This window comes from Ceratosolen solmsi, unplaced genomic scaffold, assembly GCF_000503995.2.
Source record: "Ceratosolen solmsi marchali unplaced genomic scaffold, CerSol_1.0 scaffold11, whole genome shotgun sequence".
Classification (NCBI taxonomy): Eukaryota; Metazoa; Arthropoda; class Insecta; order Hymenoptera; family Agaonidae; genus Ceratosolen; species Ceratosolen solmsi.
Window position 1 is genome coordinate 12,148,195 of NW_011948416.1, and position 24,483 is coordinate 12,172,677.

The following is a 24,483-nucleotide window of genomic DNA, read 5'->3' on the forward strand; positions in this document are numbered from 1 at the left end:
GGGGGGGGGGGGTGGGGGGGGGGGGGGTATCGATCTCACACGTCTCGTCGCTCGAGTTGGAGCTCGAGCAGCCAAAAGATCATCGCGCTTCACCACCTATTCTTATCGGGATTATTTATTATCAAAGATATCGTGTCTCATTCCTATCCTGCATACCTATCGTGCATTCGTGACGCTTAAAAATTCATCCATTTTCACAAAGAACGTGTAAAGAGTTGCCAGCCAAGGTTGTTAATGCGCGCTTTTCTCTTACCCCTAAAACAGAATGAGGACATACCGAGGGAAAATATCACGGAGACTTTGGGCACGATGGCGAAAGTTTGCCTGAGGATGCTCGAGAATCCGTAAGTGAACGCAGCGAGTTATTTTCTTTTGCACGTCGTGCACTTATGTACGTAGCCGTTTTCAAGGAGTATTTCCCGTCCCACAGGAATTTACTGGCGCAGTTCCAACGCGAGGAGACGCAACTGTTCGTTTTGAGGGTGATGGTCGGTCTAGTTATTTTGTACGACCATGTGCACCCGCAGGGAGCTTTTGTTAAAGGCTCCAACGTTGACGTAAGTTTAGCATTACAATGGTATTTCGTAATCGATAGTTGGCATTGTTTATCCACTTACCTTATTGACGCGAAACGCATAATCTCGTTGAAAAATAAAGGCTACTTAACAAGTTCTACTTTACGCGATTACTCCATGCCCCGCTAACCTTGCTTTCACATACATTCAAACACCAATGTTATGATTGTTCCCTCTATACGTCATTATTATCATTATTATCATTATTATTTATTGTTGTCATTGTTACTGCTGCTGCTGCTGTTGTTGTTGTTGTTGTTATCATTATTATTAACGGGTTATTAATCTACATAATCGAATATGCATTTTTGAAAATTGTTAAATACGTAAATTGTTTAATAACGAGCGCTTTACCGACGTAAAATCATGTTAAAGCATATGGTATAATATTTTTAGCCTTTTACCTTTTACACACAGCCTCGTTTAGGCGTCTTATCTTTTATAAAATAAAAAAATTACATTATAATTTTCTTTCTGCGCGTTTCTTCCTGTCATATGATATGTAAATTTATAAAGGCAAAGCTTGGGAAATTTTTGTAAAAATTCCTTTTTAAAATTAATTAATTGATCTTCATATTATTCCACTGCCTCTTACCAATATTATAGATTTATGTAATTATGAAATTTCACGTTTTATCGTTATTTTTCAATAACCTTTCGATAAGTTTAAGTGTATACCCTTTATTAAGGATACTTCATTCGAAATTAATGGAATACTGGCGTTTATACGAACACCTTGGATATTTGGATTTTTCGATTTGAGGATATTTGCTCATTCATTGAATCAAACAACTTTTACGCTGTAAAAGAGAGTGAACCCCTACTGCTTTCTTTCTAGTTCGAACTCTAAGAGTTTCACGTCAAATGTAGATAGTGCAGTATAAAAATTAATTCTCTTATTCCTATGGTACTTTAAAAGTGGAATTAAAAAACACAAACAAAAAAAAAAAACGCAGAAAACAAACATATTATGTTTGTTAAAACCAATGACCGCGATAATTTTCATTTTAAACAAAATAACAAATGTTATTAGCGATATTTAGGCTTTAATTAGGCGAAACTACTATATAAATATACATAAAGGATCTACATAAAGTAAAAATTAAAAACATAATATAGTAATTATGTCTTTGTTGATTATTACTCTTTGTCTTTTTATTTCGGTATCATAATTTTTAATTGTAGTTTGGTCATGTTTTATTTAATAACCTTTTTTTTTGTTTTTGTTTTTTAACAGTCGTTTTACCATTCGATAAGTTAGCTTTTATCACTATAAAGTTGTTATTAGCGATTAGCTTTTAAAATTCGAAATAACTTTTGGAGCTCTCAGTTACTCTATTATCACAACTCAGCTAACACACGGTTCACAGCTCCGGCTGACGTATAATTTTTTTTTTTTTTTTAACTATTTGTAGCATCTTCAAACTCGCTTACTCGCATAATGTTGGAAAACTTCGCATCGTTGCAGGGAAGATTTTTTACATTACCGCTCTAAGATTCAAACTGTCTCCTCATTGATTTTAAAAAGTAGTAATTTGTCGCCTTTACAATAGTAGTTCGTTGACATAACGTATAACGAACACTTGACTTAACTGGTTACGACACAGATAAGCAAGAGCTTAATGGTCTTACCGTTTTCTTTTGTAGTCGACATTTACTTTGTATTACTTTGTAAACCTCGATTACCATTAGTTATTTTATAAAGTGTAATGTGTAATAATTTTCATAAATTCCATTCTGAGTTACATTTACATGCATAATTTAATTGCTTGCGAACCAACAACTTATTCACAAATGGCCTTATAAATGTAACAATTAAATGACCAAATATATTACATATCACTCAAGTATGAAAATAATTTGATTATTCGGAATTGCAGTTCCATTCACATAGCGTGAATTCGTTTGTTTTTCGTTATTTGTTTTGGTTTATTAAAACAGTAAATCTTTGCCGTTTGCCCGCGCAATTTCATCTTTCATACAACGTTTCTCAATCATTTCACGAACGTTGTCCGTCATTCAATGCTTGAAAAATAGATCCGATTACCGATTCATTTTCTTTCAAATGCCAGTCGATTAGCAATGATAATCACGCGAGCAAGATAATAATTGGCGTTGTCGCATGTTGCAGGTAAAGGGTTGCGTAAAGCTTCTGAAGGATCAGCCGCCATGCAAGAGTGAAGGACTTTTAAACGCTTTGCGCTACACGACCAAACACTTGAATGAGGACAACACCCCAAAGAACATTAAGAACTTACTAGCCGCATGATTGCCGAAGCAACGCGGCTGCTGCATTCGAAATTGATGAGTCACACTTTATAGGTCTGGAAGCTGCTTTTGCTAGAATCAGCGGAAATTATCATTAAGAGATTTGTTGAAAATTCAGCGATTAATGAAGCGTTTGATCTTGATCTGTTGATAGGCGAACAGAGGCGAAGAACAATCGCGGCTACAATGTAAACACTTTTTATCATTAAAGAACGGGAAATTGTATTTTGCTAAGATTCACAGGGTTTAAAGGGTCAGATTTTATAAATTAAATTATTGTTGTACATTCATGTAGGAATAAATAGAATTTACATTAAGTGATAGGTAATAATTGAGTGAATTAAAAGTGTTTATGCTGATAAAAGGACGGCTGTTCGTTTCTGCGTCCGAATTAATTACTCAAAGGGAATGACGCTGACTGAACATTTCGAAATGAAAAAGCACATCATATATTGTACAAGAATATGCAAACAAAATGAAGGGGCAATCGAATTATTGCAAAAGACTATCGAGTGCGAGGAATTGCAACATGTGGATGCTTTTATTACATCTTAATCGACTTGGGCATCCACGGATCACATATTATTATCATTATCAGAATAGAAAGTAATACTATTCTCGTTATTGATAATACGATACTGTGCACACAGACATCCGAATACTTCGTACTATAATTATAAATTAAATTCGTAAAAAATATCGATGTTTTGAAAATTAGTGATGTAGTCTAACTTAATAGAGAACAGCCGATTTCAAATAAATTACAAAATGCCTAGAATAGGCGTTGGACAATATATATATATATATATATATATATATATTTTTTTTTTTTCAACATTCTAAGAAAATACGATGATTCTATAATAAAAAGCAGAATGAAGTTAACAATCCGTCTAGTGCAGCTAACAATTTTGCGAGCGATTTGAGAAATTCAATGGGAATAAGTTTTTAATTTCGCGTTTATAGCAGTTTTGTAATACGTCGGTCGATCGATCAATTTTTCCCTGAAATATCCGTGACAATATACATAAATAATATCAAATTTTATCCTCGCGATCTCTCTAATTGACGCAAGCTACATAAAATTATTCAATAATTTGTTTTTCAACCTTTTCAGGCCTTAAACTTAACGAAAAGGTCTTTAATCGCAACAATGGTTTTCTTGATTAATCTTAGTTTTAACAACAGCACTAAAGAAATAATTTTTTCCCTTAATGATTATTTACTACATAAGTAACTCTTATCTAATTCCAATGATTAATCTTCTTTTCTGTAAATGAATTGAAATCTTCTTTTTTACTTTTCATTTGAATTTGATGAAATTCATTTTATTACTCTTGTCTCTCGACATTATTAATATCATTAATTAAAGGACTCTTCAAAATGATCTTTTGTATTCATTATTAGCAAATGAAATTACTTCGTAATTATACGTCAATTTGACATTGAATTGCGTTTAAAATTAATCGGAGGTGATAAATATTTCATTACTTTATTATCAATATCTTCTTCATTTGTATGACGTAGCTTCATCGCAATTGCTTATTGAACTGTACGAATTTGTTTTCATTGTTCATCAATGTTTGCATAGCTGTTAATAGCTCGGCAATCTTTTTATCTTCTTTCTTATTTTTTTTTTGGACAAAGAATGTCTTCATTTCATGGATGCTGTTTATACTTTCACGACAAAACGGTTATTAAATTAAAGTCCTTACTCCTTCTGGTTATGGAAATTAAAGAATTTGCTCGTATATTTTTAACAATATTATCAGGATGATCTTATTTATACAATTTATGCAACTTGCCTTATTTTTATATAATGTATTTAATCGTCATTTGGATTTTTTTTCGACATTTTTTGTATATTAAACATATCCAGAAAAACAGATCTAGGAAACAGGAAAATTTTAGTCGTCAATATTATCACTTCCTTACTTATCGCCTCCCTTTACCTCCCAGTATTATCTATGACGTATTTCAGTATTGCAGAATTAGCCCAAATAATTATCACAATTTTAATGTCAGACAATCACTTTGCAATTTTTTCCAAGAAAATTCTATTATGAAAATCAAACAGAATCCGCATATCATCTTACAGCTTTGCAGTACACATATAATTATATTCTATTTTAATTTATAGTTGAAAAAGCCTTTGAATAGACCAACGATGACTTAAATTTTTCTAAAGGTCTTTAAACTAATGTTTTCGTTTAAACTAATACATTCGTGCGATTTCCTTCAATTTTTGCAATTGGAATGCTTTAATGACGGTTTAATACTTCTAGAGGATTGTCGTTGAAATGCTAATACTATTTTTAAATAGCGTATTTTTTCTTCCATTCAGCTTAATATTTGATAGTTACATATTCTGTGAGAGAAGCTCGAACGATAGTACCACTGAATAGAGTAGAAAAACACATCTTTGTCTTTTAAGTATATAGCCTAAGTAATAGCCTTTCTTGCAATTAATACTATTCTATGAGTATTGACGCGACCATTGATGGCCCGACTTGCTGAATATTCGGCTGATTTTCTCATTTTCACGTTTTGGAAATATATTGTAATAATGTCAACCCAATTGTCATTTGTAGATTATGGATTACCAATGAAAGCAAATTCATAGAATATATATTATTCAAGAAGATACAATTCCAATTTAATTCCAAGATTTTATCCATTGAGAATATGTAGGTGAAAGCAATGAGGAAGATTTTAATAATACTTAGTTATTATTTACAAACAATTGTTAATCAATTATCTGCATGCCCGACAATGCTACGTATATTGTTCCTTAATCGATAAAAGTAATTTTTAAAACAGTTTCTGAAAATTTTTCGTATAATCATATATCGAATATATGTTATCAAGGTACAGTGTACAATCATATTTAAATTAATATCGCAAATTCATGTCGTTTACATTTTACTGGTAATATTTTCATTGAAAGATAATGAAGAAGTCGGCGCGTCAACGGAACAATTAACTCTTCATAATGATTCTATTATTTTGCACAATGTTGAAATCGTTGAAAACAATAGTAAAATAACGATCAGAAATAGTCCTAGAATCTTGTATTTTCACATCATCATTCGTTAGGAAAATATTGCCTAGCGCTTATTTTCTATGCATTATCATTTATTAGAAGCCGGCTATCCTTTATTAATTTAGGATATGCGACTGATTTATTATGATCTACCCCGAAGGGCCGTGAGTCACTTTAATAAATATGGGACACATTTACTTTATTTAAAATGTTTATTATGTACTATTGATAGGTGAATGTAGCGGTGATACAGAAGTGCTTTATAATATTAATACTAATTTTATCATACTACCATTTATCATACAAAATCGTGTATTTAGAAAGCTCTCACTCTTTTAGAAATAATTTAGCTTTTAAATCACAATCACATTAAGCAGTAGAAACAATAGAAACCTCGTTACAGTCGCAACAATCCAGCACGTTTAAATTTAAATTTACCATAAGTTTGTGAAAAATGCTGACATTCGAGCAATGCAAATTATAGAATTCATAATGTTTTACGTCGGTCGATGTCCGTCTTGCGAAGGTTTATCGAAGGTAAAGGCTCGGGTAGTACTGACTTGCCCCGTTAGGTCACAACGCAACGTCTATAGCCGCCTATTTTAACACGACATTTGCAAAAGGCGCAATGGATTAGTTTAACGGGGATTGTGACGCCTCAGTAATGTGGTAATTACCATGGAACTCGCGATCGGTATTTTGATAATTAATAGAGTAGAATTGAAAGTGCGTCGACAAATTATCCATGTGGATTGTGTTATCAGTCGGGATGTCTGGGGCGATGTGGCGAGACAAGTTGCCCAGCTTTTGTAAAATTAAAATATTCCGTGCTTGCCAAAGTGCATTTTTTAAAAATTTCCGAGTATTTATATATTTAAATCTTGTATACAGATTTTTACCGATTGTGAGTTCAGTGACATTTTAAGTCTTCCCACTGACTGCTGAACAAAACAAAACGAAAACAAAAACAAAAATAAAAACAAAGGAAAAGTAAAAAAAATATAATCAGCGAGATGTCATTACATTTTCTTTATAAACATACACAATGAATTGTTAATATAAGTACTCATCGGGTTTGTTTATTCTATTATATTCTATCTATACGCGTATTATTGAAGTCGTTGAGTATTAATATAGAAAGCGATCAAACTCTTATATATTATATATAAGTGGTGATCATCTACAAAAAAAAAATGTCATAAAAATAAATCTGTTAGAAAATCATTATATTAAATGTGCACAGAATTAGTTTATATTATTTATTAGAAATCTTGCGAAATTGCTTGGCGAAATGGCAATTTACCAATAGCATTATAATGATTTCTAACTAATGTACGTTGATGCACCAAGCAGATTTTTAGATATTTTTTGCTCTGTTAATTAGCTAAATAAGAAATCTAATTTACTAAATCATTATAAAATTTATAGTATCATCGGCACGAGATCGTTCACCACCTATCAGCTACAATTTATTCTTTGATTATTAATTTTTGCGTTTAGGAAATGACAGAGCTTGAGTCACAAAAGTATTACCTAATAATAATTGTACGCGATAAAGGGTACATACTTTTTCAAAGCACCGATCAAAAATTATTTGCATGCTATATGATGTACCGACTATATTTAATTTTGTCGAGAATTATTCCAGATCACGACATTGACAAACTTTCTTAACGTCATCATCACGCGATTCAAAGTCTCTATATTTTTTCTTTGGCACAACTGGCTTAAATAGTTGAAACGGTTCGGAAAATTAAAATAACCAGATAAAATTATTCTACTAGTTATAAGCTTTATAATATTCATAGACACGAGGTGGATTTATCATGGATCCGTCGTCGTGTTATCAAGCTGCATTAACGCTTTTGTCCAACATCCAATGTGCTCACGATCCTCCCAACATACACTACAACGAAGTTTCACTTACGCGTTTAAGTGAGATGTTTTTAGCCAGTGCTCTGTCTCTCATTAGCATCAAATTGATGCTGAATAATATTGGATGTCGCGTAGTGCACGCCAGATGTGTTATCCAAACGTTCTTCTCACTTAATCTATCACTCTCATTGATTCCTATGGCAAGCAACAATGTATATTGCACTGACCATTGTAAAACATCCGATTCGAGTCCGGCGGATGTGGGATCGACCATCGATGATACTATAAATCTAAGAGAATATAGATAAGACTCGTAGTTCATTTTATGTATAGATAACGAAATATAACGCTTTGATAATTAACAGTTAAGTGTAAAGCAATTTTTTGTTTTAGTGAGCATAAGAGAAGAGAAATTTGTAAAATGAATCCGAATGAAAATTGCGACTCGATAATATGGAGCTAGTAAGGTGACAAAGATAAAAAAAATTTTTGGCGGCGAGCAAATCGTCGCAAAAAAGTATTGCCGAGAACCAAAGACGTGAAGAGAAATATTAAAATACTCCTGTATATTTTGTAGAATCAAGCAAAAAATGTGAAAGTTTAACCAATATATTATATTATAAGTAAAGATTAACAATATATATCTGTATTATTGCTATTGAAGCTCTGGGAATAATTATTCATAATATGATGATATTATGTTTTAAACGAAAAATGAAGAGCAGTGAAGAAATTCATGTTTGTGATAAAAGGAAAAGTAATGCAAGAATGTAAAATAATTTAATTATTATTTTCTGTGATCAGTAGATTTTTCTTGACTATTAATATATATATATATATATATATATATGTATTAAAAAAAAGGAAAAAAAAGAGAAAAACAAGAAAAAATAATGAATGCAGCCTTTTAATTTCACGTAAATGAAGAGAAGAAAAGTATAAAGAGTACGCGAAAAATTCGTATTTCTCGAATTTTTGTTGAAATTACCTGTACAATTCAGTGGTAACTGAGTAGTGTTATAGTTAATATGGATTTAACATTGTAAATCATATTGTAACTACGTCTTATCGTATGGATTTCTAAAAATTTTGTTGAATAGACAGGATCCACGTCGAATCATTTCGCATGTAAAATACTTGTAGCGAAAGTTAATAGTGAAACGAAATATACCTAATAACGTATAAAACGAATGTTTATCAAAGGCGTCGTGTGTAATATGTTACGAATCCTTATTCTCTCTAGTTCATGTATACACGCACAAAAATTTCTGGTTCGCCCGTTTTCATCGCTATTTTCTAATGCAAACTGTAAACGTTAATGTAGCGACTTGGACTTTCTTAATAAAAGAGGATGACGTTTTGATATTACTTTCGAACTTGAGGATATTTTGAACCGCGTAACGAAATAAGCAACTGGATTTATGCGTCCAAGTGTATGTAAATGAAAGTTATGAAGTATGTATTAGAAAAAGTCTGATATATAAAATTTGGAAATATACACTATTGATAAATATTTGTAGATTTTTCTTTTCCTTATTTCAAATACATTGAAATAACATTGCATTTATTCTTGTATGATCCGCTTTTGTAGAAGCTTGTGTGGATTGAAAATAAAATATTTTAGTAAGAATAATGGCGGCACCTCGTCACTCAATCGGGTATGTATTACTTACTGTCCCTGGTACTTCCTCCCATTAGGATACTACCAGTCGTGCGAGGAGGCCTAGGTTCGCGAACTCGAGGAGCTCAAGGTCTTTTGAATCCTCAACGCGTGGCATTTGGAACTTCACGTCCAATAGGAGTGACGTGGATCCATCGGATATACCCTTTCCATCTCCCGTCGATAAAGTCGGTATCTTTATGATAAACCACGTAGTATGTAGATGGCGCGTCGGGAGTTTTCAAAATGCCGTATTAGTTGATAAATAGGGTGATAAGGTTGAACGTCATGGAAGGTGGAAGAATGAATTCCAGGGACCAGCAATTCATATCTTTTGATAATTATTCAGATTCAAGTGCTGGAACATCCGCACAGATGAATGTCGATTTAGGACTGCCGAATCAACAGCTGTTTGGACACTTGCAGAGTAATGCTACGGCTGATGGGATTATGCAGGACTTCAATGAAATTTCTGGTCAAAAAGATGGTAAAAGTATTCATTAACCGTTGATGGATTGTTCGATTGTATGAGCAAGCTATAATGCTCGCTTTGTGAATTTAATGCTCTTGAGTGTATGTCAATATCATGCGATAACTGCTAAATGAGTAGCGATGAATTTTGGCAATGTTGCGTTTGCAGTCTTACTAGCTCAATGATTACTATTGTTTATAAACAATTGTCTTTCATGTTCAGTGCCAAGAAGTTTCTGGACCGTAGAATATTATCAAAAGTTCTTCAATGTCGATACAAACGATGTCTTGGAAAGGATAAAGAGATCAATGATACCGCACGGAGTGGACAATTATTTATTGACCCAAATTAGACAGAATCCAGATTTATATGGTCCATTTTGGATTTGCATCACTTTAATATTTGCCATTGCCATAAGTGGAAATCTGGCCAACTACTTTCAGTCTGTAAATACCAATAATTATCATTGGAAGTATGAATTTCATATCGTGTCTTATGCTGCGGTTTGTATATTTCTGTATGCGTGGTTGTTTCCTATTATATTATGGATAGCATTGAAATGGTCAAAAAGTCAACAGGAATCGCTCGATGTTGAACTAATAGATGTGAGTAAGCGCTTAGCAAATTGAAAATCTTTTATCATGTTTCATAGCTTAAGTTGTATTTAATATTACAGCCTAATACATCGGTCGGCCTTCTGGAACTTCTTTGCCTATACGGCTACTCTCTTACAATTTACATACCTGTAGCATTTTTGTGGACGATTCAAATAGGATTATTACAATGGTCGCTGGTAATCGTTGCAACAATTTTATCTGGTGGTGTTTTACTGCGGTCTCTTTTACCCCTTATTCCAGGTAATTGTATAGTTTAGCTGTCAAAATTTCTCTGTTTCATGTTTGTTCATGCACAAACAATAAAGCCTTATCATATCGTTTAAGGGAAACAGAAGGCGGTTTACACAGCCGTTATATTAGGTATGCATTTATTGCTTGCTGCCGGATTCATGCTGTACTTTTTCCATGTTCCGTCGACTTCCATGCATTCCGATGTGACAGTTTCGACTACAATCAAAACACTTAGGAATACTAAAGTTATGAGTTCTGCTGGATACAAGAGTACTGGCTTACCTATCAAATCATTAAAACTCACTGCATAATCATTTATAATTGCAAAAAGCCTAAGAGCCTGTAAATGTGATATATAATTTTTTTAATCTCGTTTTTACTAAATATTACAGTGCTAAGTGACAAATCTCTATGTAACGACGAGTTAATATTTGCTCAATCTCTTACGAGGAAATGAGTTATGTACATTATTATATAATAATGCTGAATAATGCATCACCTTATTGTGTTGTAGAATTGTAAGATTTTAGGGTAATTTTTATTTGAATAATTATAAATTGCAATTCCGAGGTTCCTCCAAAGATGGCACCATATTATCTAATAAGTGTAATTTATGAATTAGGCAATATCTGCTGTAAAACCCAAATACTTACAACATTAATGTTCAAATAACTTTTTCGTAATTAAATGAAAGAATCAATAAAAATATTTCCAGTAAAAGAATAATAATATTATTGTAATAATGACATGGAATCAAATTTCTGAAATATTTATAATAAAATTATATATTTTTTCTCCTACCAAAATTGCATTTAGATAATTATTTTAATTTTTAAGTAGTTTAAGCATCATTTTCAACCTCACATTAATTAATAATTACTTTATTATAAGTTTAAGATTATAAATTATAGCTTATATATATATATATATATATATATATATATATAGTTAGTTAGTCAATTTTTGTACAGTCCAATCTGAGTTTATTGTTAAAATTGTATTCAATGTTAACCCACTGCAGTTCAACTTACATCCATTAATATTCATATAATAATAAATTAATTTTTTAATTAGGTAAATGATTTTTTTTTTTAATGAAACGAATTTCGGAATAAGCAATTGCTTGAAAAATTATATATATAGAACTGTGATTAGACTTCATCATAGTAAGTAAAATGAAAAAATATGTTTATTCTAATGTGTAATGATAGATTAAGAAGCCATAATTTAATTAATTACTTTTGAAAAGAGTTATTTGAAAAAATTCGTAACTAACAAATACGAAAATATACGTAATTTAAAGAGACATTAAACATAAAATGGGAAAGATTCAATATTTGTAATGAAAATGTTAAATAGTCAATATTGTATTATAAATATTTTTAAACTTATTATTTTACCTATTAAATTTTTTACTAGCTGAATATAACATTATGGATATTAATATTATGGATAATATTACTTTTACTAGTTAATTGTTGATAAGATTTAATTCAAAATGACTCACCTTTAGACTTTGTATATTTAAAAAGAAAATTCTAGATAAAAATCTTACTCAAGTTTTCGATTTTTGACTCACTATGGGGTTTAACATTTCTATCTGATAAGCTACTATTAATCTAATTGAATGAAAATACGCAAACTCGCATAAATAGAATTTTGAATTATTTAAATAATTATAAGTATTTCCAAGATTTTTTAATTTTTAATATTTCAGTTAAATGATTGTGATATTATAATTGAAAGTTTGTTGTATCAAGTCAATATGCAAGTCCAGAATCAATGGTCAATGGTTATTATTAAATGTCTCTCAATTATTGTCACAGCTTAATTTCTTACGCAATTAGGAGTGTTTTTAAAGCATACTTTATTCGGTAATAAAAACAAAGCATTAAAAGCACACTTTATTTCACAGTAGTTCAAGATTCTGGAATAAATCCTTATTTAAAGATCCAATGCAATTGGGAAGTCAGGCTCGCTTTACTGTCTCTTAGCGCTTCGAAGAACTAAATATGATTATTTCTTTGTTAATTAGAATGTTTATCCGGTAATTATGCCGAGCTCTGTTAGCGAGTAATTTAATTTACTACTTTTAGCCTATTGGAGTTGACAGGGCGTAGGGTGCAAGATGCAATACGCCTACGAAGAACTTCCTTCTTTTGAACTAACAGCTGTCTTGCGAAATACAAGCGACGTGACTTTCGCTTAGACTCAAAAGTTTTCTGAAAGTCAATTTTCCCCTTTTATGACATCGCTGATAATATCCTCTCTCTCTCTCTCTCTCTCTCTCTCTCTCTCTCACACACACACACACACACACTTTCGCGTGCGCGTCTTTATATATCTGTTCGCTTTGATTTACTTTTTCTATCTAACTTTGTCCTCATTATTCATCTCGTTCTCATTTTTAAAAAATTCCTACAATAAATTAGCAGTAAATAAAAACAAGCAATGAAAATAAGATTATTTGCACTCTGCCGTGGTAAATGAACGCCTATGCCTATATGCATTCCTACTTTTTTCATATTTTAATCCGAGACTTTAAAAATTTCTTCATTCGAACAAAAAAGCGCTTCCTTTAATATCGCAATATTTATTAAATCCTGTCATGATTTTTGAGTGCCTTATTCCCCTCACGATTACTCGTGTTATGGTACTCAAAAATATAATTTTAATAATACATCTTAATATTTTTCGTCCGTTACTCATATCGAAAAATAATAAGATTGTAAAGGCTTGTATAATACTTATGTGTGCACTATAGCGTTGAGTATGTCAATTTTGTTATTAAATATTTTCCAATTAAAGAAATTATCGTCTATATGTGAGAAAATTTTTCGAAAATGATTTTTTATGTTTTATAACAAATGCATTGCTCTGTTCCACGCAGAAATATTTTCTTCTAACTTATACAAAAAAAGGTGTGATAGAATTATGATATATATAATTTCGTTTTCATTTAGTTAATCAACCAGTAACCACAGGTAGATATAGAAGAAATTTATTCTTTATTCGCGTATCTCGAGACAAATTAGTTTTTCTCTAATTATTTATCATAGATTAAATTAGACGTTAAAACACACAATTACCATATTATCATTAGTTATAATTTTACAAAGATTTTACAAAGCATCTTCTAACTTTTGTTGCACTTTTATTGTGATTTCATAGATGTTGATTCTTTTAAGATTTCTTTAATTCTCATAATTGTTTAGGTAACGTAATAAATTCACAAGATAAATAGGAAGAACGTTGTTTTGAAGGTAAATACAGTTACAATTATGGACCAAAGTTTAATCGATCGTTTTTCTGATACATGTATTGGTATATGTATGTATTTGACATTTTAGGATCATCTTCTCTTTGAAACTTTAATTTTAGAATTTATTTCTAGAATACCTATTAAAAATATAAGAATCGAATTATTTATTAACTTTTAACTCCCTGATTAATTTAACACAAGTGACAAAATCCAAGAATTGGAGAAAATTTGTGCAAAGCAATTTACAATGTAACAATATACCGTTTTACGAATGCGTTGATTCATGGTTATTTCAGGGGTCTGATGATAATAATTTATTGTATTTTTTTCGAATATTGCAACTTGCTTTTTGAGATGAATATAAATGAATATAAACAATTACACTTATCGTTAATTTTTACAATTGAAAAGTGGAAAGTACGGTGTTATTATAATTAATAAAACAAAAAAAATACAAAAAAAATGTAACACGTTCGAAAAATTTTACACAATGATAAGGTTAAGAAAAATGGAACATTAAATTTCGATTATCACATGAAATTGCAGATTTTGTAGCCTAGAAAATAGACTCAGGTTGGTCGTCATTTATTTAAATTTTCGCATAATTAATTTAGCAATCGTAACAATGTCTACGTATCGTAATTATGCGACACATTCCATATATCATCTAAGTTTGACAATTGGAGTTTGTAAAAGCAAGTGGACGAAAGTTTTCGAAAGTATTCAATGGAAATGGCAGTAAAGGCTAAAGGAAAACAGAAAACGAATAGAATAGATACGATCTCCACTAAAAGCCGCCGTTCGATTATGCCTTTGCGCCCGCAAAGAGTGAACAAGTGTTTCTTCACTCTCTCCCACTCCCTCTCCCGACCCTTAAGCCGTGCTCCTTCAATATCTACGAATCCACTTAAGCAGAATCTCGACGTCAGCCTCCAGCCCCAACGAATCGCCCAGCAATGGAGACTGGAAATCAACAGCTGACTTCCGTTGAAGCATAAAACACTGCCACGTAGAGACGTAACGTGTTTTCTTTCATCCTCTCTCGCTCCTCTTTTCACCACAAACTCTTTCTATCTCCTTCCGTATGCTTACGTTCCAGCCTCTAATTTTCGTTTAGGTTCCGCTATTTACGATGCAGCCTCACCAGATGCTCAGTAAATTTCAATTACGTGGACAGATCCACGCGGACATACGACCCGTTCAGTTATTTTTCATAAATTTGGTTTTATCGACGTTCTTTTTGCATTTTTCACTTTTGGCATATGATGCCGAAGCTCGTTTAATTGCAAAGTCTTAAAAACTTCAACGAGAATACGGTATACGGAAAAATAAAACACTCTAAACTCAAAGCTTTTTCCCCTTTTTTTTCTTTTTTTTTTTAGTTTCATGTGAATAAAAATAGATGAGAATTAAATGTAATTAAATACAAAAGTAAAAAGAGTAATTAAAAGTACAAGTATGAATTGCAATACATATATGAACTCTGATTTAATTATATAGTTTATAGTTTTGACTTATAAATTTAATTTAATTAAAACTTTTAATTTAAATGATTTACAATTTTCTTGTCCATTGAAACGACACACACGCGTACTCACATACGCGCACGCACACACACACACACACACACACGCGCGCGCGCGCGCACACGCATGCACGCACGCATTTGGCAATTCGTACCAGAATTGAAAAATATTTGGAATTTGTTTGGCAACTGTTTTCAGTCATTGCTTACTTCACATTTAATTGATCTATTATTACTTCATTATTTTATTTATGCATTTCTCTATAATAAAAAATGAAAATATTTTCACACCTATTTTATCAATGATTTCCTTTAAAAATCATTTTCATGTACTTTATTTGTATTGTTATACATATATATATATATATATTTTTGTATATTTCATACAATTTTAATAATGGTTCATTACTACTCTCTTCAATCGTAATAAACTACAGATTCTGACTAAGTAAATCAGATTTTTCTGCGTATACGAGTAAAGCATTTCTTGACAACAGTACTAAAGTACGTATTCATATATATGTGACAATAAAAATATGTGATTCTCCAGATAAGAATACGCGAGGCAATAGGAACAATGAGTAAATATTAGATTAAGTTAGATAATGCAGTTAATTATTGAGGTATAAATATATTAAAGTAAAATTTCAATAAAACATCAAATAATATTCAATCTTCACTTTGATGTATATATATATATATATATATATATATATATACTTTTTAAAAATATTTACACATTATTTATTCAATATTTTAAATGAAATATATTTCTGCATATTTAGTTTCGAATTCCTACATCTATAAACATTTAATTATCACACGAATTTGAACGTTTTCCCCGTTAAATATTTTTATTTAAAATTGGAGAAGATTCGAGGAAAAACAGATGGGCTTTCCCAAAAAATTGTCTGTAATTTTCCGACCGATATTTTCAATTCAATCCTACTACCGATCTACCTAAACATTTTTTTCATTCGACTAAATCTCGTATTACAAATGTGCGAAACTGATTACGCGTACTTCATTACGTATACGAAATTAACAAGACTGAAGTCAATAGATTAAAAAAACATTCGTTTTCTAATATGTCGAATTAAGCGAAAGGAAAATAAAAATTGAAATTAAGAATTAAAAATCACAAAAATGTTACACACAGCCACACGCGTGCGCGCGCGCCCACACACACACACACACACAATATTGTTGGTGCATTTCAGTTTAGCTTTTAATACAAATTATAAACGACACTAATTAAAATATTAACATTCATCAAATGCATTTGGCGTTCGCATAAAGTAATGCCATTATTGTCGTGATATTCTTATTGGAATAAGAACGGTAAATTGCTTCGATACATAATGAGATGGAGCAGAGGAACTTTAACCATTTGCAAAAGAAGAAGAATAGGTCGGTAGCTATCGAAAGAGGATGTAGTAATAGTCGTAATAATCGTAATAAAAATTTCATAATAATTCCTAAAAATCAGTTTTTAGGAATTTTTCCTTTTTCATGATTGGAAATCTGTCTTTAATCTCTTGGTTTCGATGAAACTATACGAAGCTACAAATTATCACGAAAATTCTCAATATTAAAATTCTTATTAAAATTGAAAAATTCATTCTCCTAAATTATAAATGTACTTTTTAAAGTATAATTTTAATAACATTGTTTGGCTAAATTAAAATTTGACTTTACTCACTTGCAAAGCCCTTTACGAAGTTCTCGATGAAGTTTACAAAACTTGCTTTTCAAAATTCATATTTCTTTTCTTATTATAGCGCCGAAGAAGCTTCTAATAATTCTCACTCGTTTAAAAGATATATAAAAACTATTTGTATAACGCTAATAATATGAGAAATTAAAATATAAAAATGTGTCTGCTGTCATTACCATGTTTATCATCATCATCATGATCATCGTCACATCATTATTATCATTGTTATATTTGGTATTATTAGTTGCGTAAAATGTTTATTTTTGTGATTATAAATTTATTATTATTAATCAATAACGCTAGCAACAATCATGTTAAATTCTCTTCAAACGATAGCGTCACGCTAATCGCATAGGCTTTTCCTTAACTTCAAACTAAAAAAGTGATTAAATAAATTTTCCGATACTTTTAATAAGATTATAACGTCGTTGAGCATTATTATTCCAGAGTAGTATGCATTTTTAAAAGAAACAGACTATGTTAACATTAATTAATTTATGCGGAATTTTGATGTGTGCGCTTTTCCATATAGTTTTGCTCTTAACGCACGTGTCAGAAAAATAAAAAAAACGTTTAAGGTAGATTTAGACAATCAAATCATTTAAATTCCTTACATTAATAATCAAATTCAATTTGAGCAAAGCGTTGCCGCAGTTGATTTGTTCCAATTTCGCGTGTATAAAATCATAAGGAAAAGCGCAGCTGCAGGGATACGTATGCAATCTTTTGGTATTTCGAATAGTGGCCCGACCTTATCCATTTAATCTTATACAGTAGATTTGAATCGCTCCATTTCTAGTAAATTTTCACTCCGAACAAAGCTCCTGCCGCACCGTCACAATATTATTTATGCAGCTATATATCAAAGGCTTATTCAAATTGCATTCTTGTTGCTGCCTGCCACTAGACAACGCCAAAAGAGGCAGAGTTTCAATAACTAGATCTAAAACAAAAACAAAAACAAAAATTAAGAGTCAAAGAAAAAAGAACAAAACAATATTAACATAAAGGTGAAAAAAGAAAAACCAGAGACCTGCGTAACACCTCCTATTAAGAACCAGTCCAAGAAATTATCCGAAAATTTACTTTCAAGCGACTATTGTTTAATCTTAAACATTGCAGGCTCGCGCTTTACCTCCACAAACATAGAGTGATGAATCCCGATTTTCATCATTATCGTCATTTATTCTAATCTCGACGACATCCTTATCAATTAACGATAAAACCAGTAAACCCGGAGTTTTCTGCGCCAAGAACTCTACCGACTCTTATAGAGTCCATGTAGGATCATCAGCCTCTAGTAGGACAATCGATGTCCCGACTTCCCCGTAGGCGTCGGGTCCAGCGACGGCGACGGCAGCTGCGGCGGCGTCAGCGGTGGCGGCGGCTTGAGGCTGACGAGGAAGGAGAGCGAAACGAAGCCCCGCGGTTTCACCCGCCGGGCGATCTCAGCCGCTCTCAGTCTCACCGACAGCCGAGGCGCGCGCAGTCCTGCCGTTGAAGTTGAGAGCGCGCGCCCATAACATCCCCCACGTTATCTTAGCCCATAAACCGACGTGCGAGGTACCAACTCCTCTTCGACCCTGTGGCCGCTGGATGTAACATCGGCTTGATAGGCTCCGGGTACTGGCTCCCATTCCTAATGCCACGTGGCTGCGTTTCCAAGCCGGCGCTTCCCTGAACTCAGCCGACTCCCTTCGGTTCGCTAACCTACCCGTCGACGGCCACAGGAATATCCGGAGCTTACGCGATGGGTGGCTGCTGGATGCCAGTCTGCCTCCTGGGTCTCGTCAGCCTGGTGGTCGGCGCCGCGGCCGGCAGCTGCGCCGAGGCCAAGCTCTGCTGTCCCGGCCGGGACTCGGCCTGCGTTGTTCAGAAGAGCTCGCCGAACGCGGTAATGCAGAATCCTGGGGACAAGCCCTGCTACTGCGATCACGCCTGCCTCAAGCTCGGCGACTGCTGCGACGACTTCAAGGAGGCCTGCGGCGGTGAGTTGCTTTCAATTTCTTTCCCCATGGGGTATTATTCTCCGACCGAGTGTCCCCGCTTCGAAGGCCTGGCACGATCGAAATTCCAAGGCAGCTCGAATTTCCCGCTGATGCTTGATTTTTGGCTCTAATGGGTGGCCGGACTTTCTTCCGCAGACCCTTTCTTCTCCGCGATCGGCTTCTGGCTTTTAATCTACCTCTCGCTCGCTCAATCACATCGCGGATTAAAGCGTCGGCTCTTGAGTTTGCCGAAAGTATTGTAAGCCTGGGGTAAGTTCGGTTTGGGTCAGAAATTTAGCGGCGGTAAAATTTCTTTTAAAATGACAAAGCAGCCATTCGAACGCGCGCCTGGATACGCGACATTTAAGTTGGGCCGATAAAGCGATCCTTGAGCTTTCGCGGCTTCTTGCGCTTTTTGAAGAGATTTTTGCGATTAGCCATTTTACGCTCGATTATCTTGTTCCATTAATCATTTTGTCTTTATTGGGCAGAGTTGTTCGGTACGAAGATGACGGAGGGGTGGGAGGGAGGGTTATCAATGAGAATATATTTTCAATGGACTTGAGAACTCGCGTTAACTAATCATGCCAGCACGTAAGATATCAGATTACGATGTAATCGTATTGAAAAGAAGCGCGCGCAGGCATATTTATAATAATAAATTTATCAAAAACAAGATTTTAATAGCTTAAATCCTAGCAGTGTAAAGTATATTGGTTAAAATTTCATTTTATTATCAGCGTTTAACGATATCCTTCGCAATTCCATGCAACAAAACGATCCGCTATTATGTAGATTAGAAAAAAAAAGAAAAAAAAATCTGTGTACGGACACAGTATCATTGTAGATGGTTTCGTCTTTCATTTGCAGCTTTTTGTTTGCCTCGAACAATGTTGCTCCACATTTTATTTTTTCTAAACTCGTAGGTGAACGTGGAACTTTGTGAACCACACACGATTAAGTGAAAGATATTGAAATATGCTATTTTTCAATTGCCGCACAATGACAATTGTCATGTAATACCGACATACGTTGATTCTACTATCTGATAGTAAAATAATGTCTGTCCGTACATTAATGTATAAATTATTTTTGAAAAATTTTGGACTAATAATAAATAATTGAATATAGTTACGAGAAATTCTATATACGACGGTTATAAAATTCAGTTATAAAATTATCGGCCAACTATTTTCTAATAATGATCAATGGGTGGAATCATTGGACCATGATCACAATCTCACACCGGAAGTCTCCACGATCAGTCTTCAACTTTTTCTGCATTTTTTCATTCAATTGGTAAAATCCCGCCCTCGTTATAGGAAATGAAACGACATCACTGCGTCGTTGGTTAGCCAAACTCCTGTAACTTCAAATGGCTTCCAATGGGAAAAGTATCGCCTCACGGCATACCGTCACACACGCGCACATCGGCAGACCGCAAAAACACTGCTGGTATCGGCACTCGATTGGTTAATTCGAGAAACGAGAGTCGAGGACGAGTTTACCGATAACGCATCGACGGAAACAAAAGCACGTGGGGCATGGTATGCTTGATCAACGTGTATGAGTTGCACTAGGCTCGGCTTTCATTATGCCCCTTTTCTTCCCCGACCCCGTGATGAAATGTCCGCGTATCGCAAGTCCGCTACTTGTATGTGAGACTTATCGTCCTTGTTATTTTACTGTGGGAAAGAGCTTTTTGCACTTGCACGTGTCTTTGTTCCAGAGCGTCAGAGGGCTATTTTATTGCAAATTTTCGCCTGCAAAGTTTCATTGCGTTGTCTAATCTGGGAAAAGCACGGGAGAAGAAATTCAGCGCTGAATACATTTTATACGCGCATTTCTGCCTGATGTACAATTTATTACGCACATTTTAGTCGCGAAGTATTTTTTCCCCAGATAATAACATTCGACTTTCACCGATACTTCTTTACGTCGCTTACGGCTTAGAGAAAATCATGTCTCGTGGAGAAGTTTTCTTATTAACGAGCATTGCATTATAACGGTACTAAAGTACTTTTGTCAAGGTATGCTTTACGCAAATTTAGTAAATGTTCACTTTTAAGCGAATGTTACACCTCGAGTACATAAAAGCATTTTATTAACATGATTCAATATGTCTCGTATTGTTGGATTTCGATGTTCCATACGCTGTATATGTATATTTAATTATACTTATCTTAAATTACACAGAATCTAGAAATATCACCATTATGCTTCTACTTCTACTTAATTAAAATATGAAATTTTGTTTTTTTTGGTTTGTTTGTTTTTTTTTACCGATAAGTGACGAATCCCGTGACTTTGAGTCAATAGGGCAGAGAATGTTCGTATGCGCTTGAAGGAAGCGTCTGTTAAAATTTTTCTCCACACTTTTCAAAAGCCTTCTAATATTTAGACGTGAAAGATAAAAATTTTAAACTTGGTGAAAAGAAGTTAATCTGGCCTGTCACTTACAAAAAATTTATTTTATTTACGAAGCAATGTATCCCAGGGCTCTACCTTCCCGTCCAAGACTTGGTGATATTTTTACGTGATGGGAGCTAGATTATAGTATATCATTATTAGATCACACAATTAACGATGCTTTTCTCTTAGAAAAATAAAATAATTTGTAAGAAATCTTCGCGAATGACATTGGAAATAGAACGTCCAAAGAAATTTGGCTGCTTGATACTATATACGAAACATCCAGTTTTAGGCTCATTTAAATAGAATATTTTACAGGCAGTTATAGTAGGTATATACCCCTCTCCACCCTTCACCTTGCACACCTAGCCCCCCCCCCCCCCATCTCTTTTTGCTTGCCAGCCCCCCCCCCCCCATATATTTGTGCGTGTATATATGTTTTATTTCTTTTTTCGTTTGTTTGTTTGTGTGTGTGTGTGTGTGTGTGTGTGTGTGTGTGTGTATGTGTATGTGTTTTAAACTTAGTAAAAAATATTTCAAACGCCTCGTATGCCTTAAACTTTAAATTCGTCGTTTATTAAGTCGGCTTCCACGATCCTTTCAAGTTCCTTCTTTTTTGGCCGCTCGCGCGCAAGCAGCTTGACTCCTTTTTCTCATTCTCCTCCCTTTTTATCGCATGTCCTCGCGAGCGACCCAAGCGCGAGTTTATGCCCTTAGCGTTGCCTCGCACAGTCTCTTTCTTTCCTTTTTGATTTTCTCTTTTTTTCTCACTTTGTGATCAAGACCGATGATCGCGTCTTAAAATACCGGCGAGGGCAGATTATTTTTTACTCATCCGAGTCGAGCGACGCGAAAATCATGCATAAATATCCCGCGCCTCCTCTCAAATTCAATAGAAAGACGGGCAATTGTCAATATGGCTTTTTTCTTACGGTGAAATTTACGATGCTCAATGATTAATGAAGAGAGTGTGATTATTCCTTTACTGTTTCCTTAATTAAGCTAAATCATTTATAGATGTAGGCTTATTTTCGAAAAAATTCGACAACTTTGTTCCCACAACACAATCCTACCGATTAAAAATACTATTGTAGTATCAACGCGGTAATCGAATGGATTTATTTGATTCGTTGAATCTTTTCGATCTAGGCTTCGATTCGCACGAAGGCAAAGGATTTTTTATTTACGGTTCCGAGTCGTATGAAATGTTGTGCTAGTGCGGATACTGAGTAATTATATGCACAACCAGTAGTCGTAATGAGTCCAGACGATAAAAGATACAATTATTCATTGAGTCCAGACAGCATTACAATTTCATCTGTGTGTGTGTGTGTGTGTGTGTTAGAGAGAGAGAGAGAGAGAGAGAGAGAGAGAGAGAGAGAGAGAGAGAAAAGGTGCATAGACATCAAACAACGAGTTGCTGGTTACGGATTGTGGGTTAGAGTGTGTGTGTGCGTGCGTGCGTGTGCGCGCGCGCAGGGGGAAGGAGCACGGCAACACAAAGGCTTGATTGGCTACCGTTCTGTGCTTCGAGTTCGCAAACAACAAAGAACGAGCGACGAGTCGCGTAACGAGCAACGCCTTGTCCTTTGACCTTTGCCATTTGATAATGATGTCCATCTGCGGAGACGAATAATGACGCTCACGATAAAATAAAGTGAAACAATGTGGCGAGAGCTGGACGATGGTTAGAGAAGAAGATCGACAGACATTGAAAGTTCATAAGATCAGAAATTAGAAATACTGAGATTTCAATTACGGTGGTTAACCACGGTTAGTTTGCATACACTTGGGCAATAAGACATTCGGTTAAGGTATATGAAACTTTATCGCTTAAAGTTAATGGTTAATCTTTGTACAGCAGATTTTACATTGTTTTCATTTCGGGTATTTGTTAATAAGCTTTTGGAATAATTGTTTGAAAATAATGCGTTTTTTTACATTTTAGGACAATTGGCAGTTAACGATTGAGTCTAACGATTCTTAAAGAATACAAATTTTAAATATATGTCAAATGAATTATGCATGATTTTGTTTAAGAGAGAGCGAGAGAGAGAGAGAGAGAGAGAGAGAGAGAGAGAGAGAGAGAGAGTACATAAGTTTCGATTGATTTAAGTCGAGCAATTTATTATAGTTAGCAATGTCGATCCATAGTATTGTGTAAAAGTTCGTATTGCGTAAAAAATGTTGACTCTTTTTTGAAAGGCAGAATGATTAATTTTACATTTTCAATACAATGAGCATTCATTGACTATATATTTTTCTATTCATTTTTTTTTGTTTTTGTTTTTATTTTTGAACAATAAGATACACACACGCCTTATTGGAAAGTCTTTATCCTAATTATATATATATACGTATAACAATTAATTGGATTATTTCCTTTTAAACAGTTTGTATGTATGCAAAAGTTTTATGTCCATATAAAATGTACATTGATTTAGTGTTTTCTTTTCCAATTTTGACACAAGAAAGTTCTTTAATTTGCACACATTTTTATCACAAGTCAAATATTAGGTAAATATTGGCTACATTAACGAGAGATTTTTTCACTCGGTATACATATAAATAAAGAATTTTTCTAATGAATTTGTTAAATAAACTCACCCATGAAAAAGTCCCGGTTTTAGACATCGCATCAAGTGCATTCGTTATTAACGTATAGAATATTTAACGTATAGAATAAAAAAAAGGATGAAAAAGCAAAAAAAAAAAATGAACAACAATTTTTTATTTATTAAATGCATCGATTAAAAGCTGTGAATCTTCGTAGCCGTATAGTTAAAGAAAGAATAATTAAAAAAATTATTAATTATGAAAGACACTCAATTTGCCAAT

At 33.4% G+C, this 24,483-nt stretch overlaps 3 protein-coding genes across 3 annotated transcripts in view; all 3 read left to right on the top strand.

Moving 5' to 3' along the window:
* The window catches only part of LOC105359324 (protein FAM49B), a 10,001-nt gene extending 6,500 nt beyond the window's left edge, over positions 1-3,501 (top strand). The window contains exons 5-7 of the mRNA XM_011495895.1: positions 265-344; positions 431-557; positions 2,707-3,501. Of these exons, the coding sequence (XP_011494197.1) occupies positions 265-344; positions 431-557; positions 2,707-2,844 (345 nt within the window). The 3' untranslated portion in view covers positions 2,845-3,501. The remainder of the gene's footprint in view (positions 1-264; positions 345-430; positions 558-2,706) is intronic.
* Positions 3,502-9,652: 6,151 nt separating this feature from the next.
* Positions 9,653-11,281, top strand: LOC105359325 (protein YIPF1). Its single transcript, XM_011495896.1, has 4 exons — positions 9,653-9,908; positions 10,116-10,498; positions 10,570-10,750; positions 10,835-11,281. Exons 1-4 carry the CDS (start codon positions 9,710-9,712, stop codon positions 11,050-11,052), a joined length of 981 nt encoding a protein of 326 aa, XP_011494198.1. The 5' UTR covers positions 9,653-9,709; the 3' UTR covers positions 11,053-11,281.
* A 7,603-nt stretch (positions 11,282-18,884) lies between these two features.
* Positions 18,885-24,483, top strand: part of LOC105359326 (somatomedin-B and thrombospondin type-1 domain-containing protein-like) — a 55,497-nt gene continuing 49,898 nt past the window's right edge. Inside the window, exon 1 of the mRNA XM_011495897.1 lies at positions 18,885-19,233. Within this exon, the coding sequence (XP_011494199.1) occupies positions 18,996-19,233 (238 nt within the window). The 5' untranslated portion in view covers positions 18,885-18,995. The remainder of the gene's footprint in view (positions 19,234-24,483) is intronic.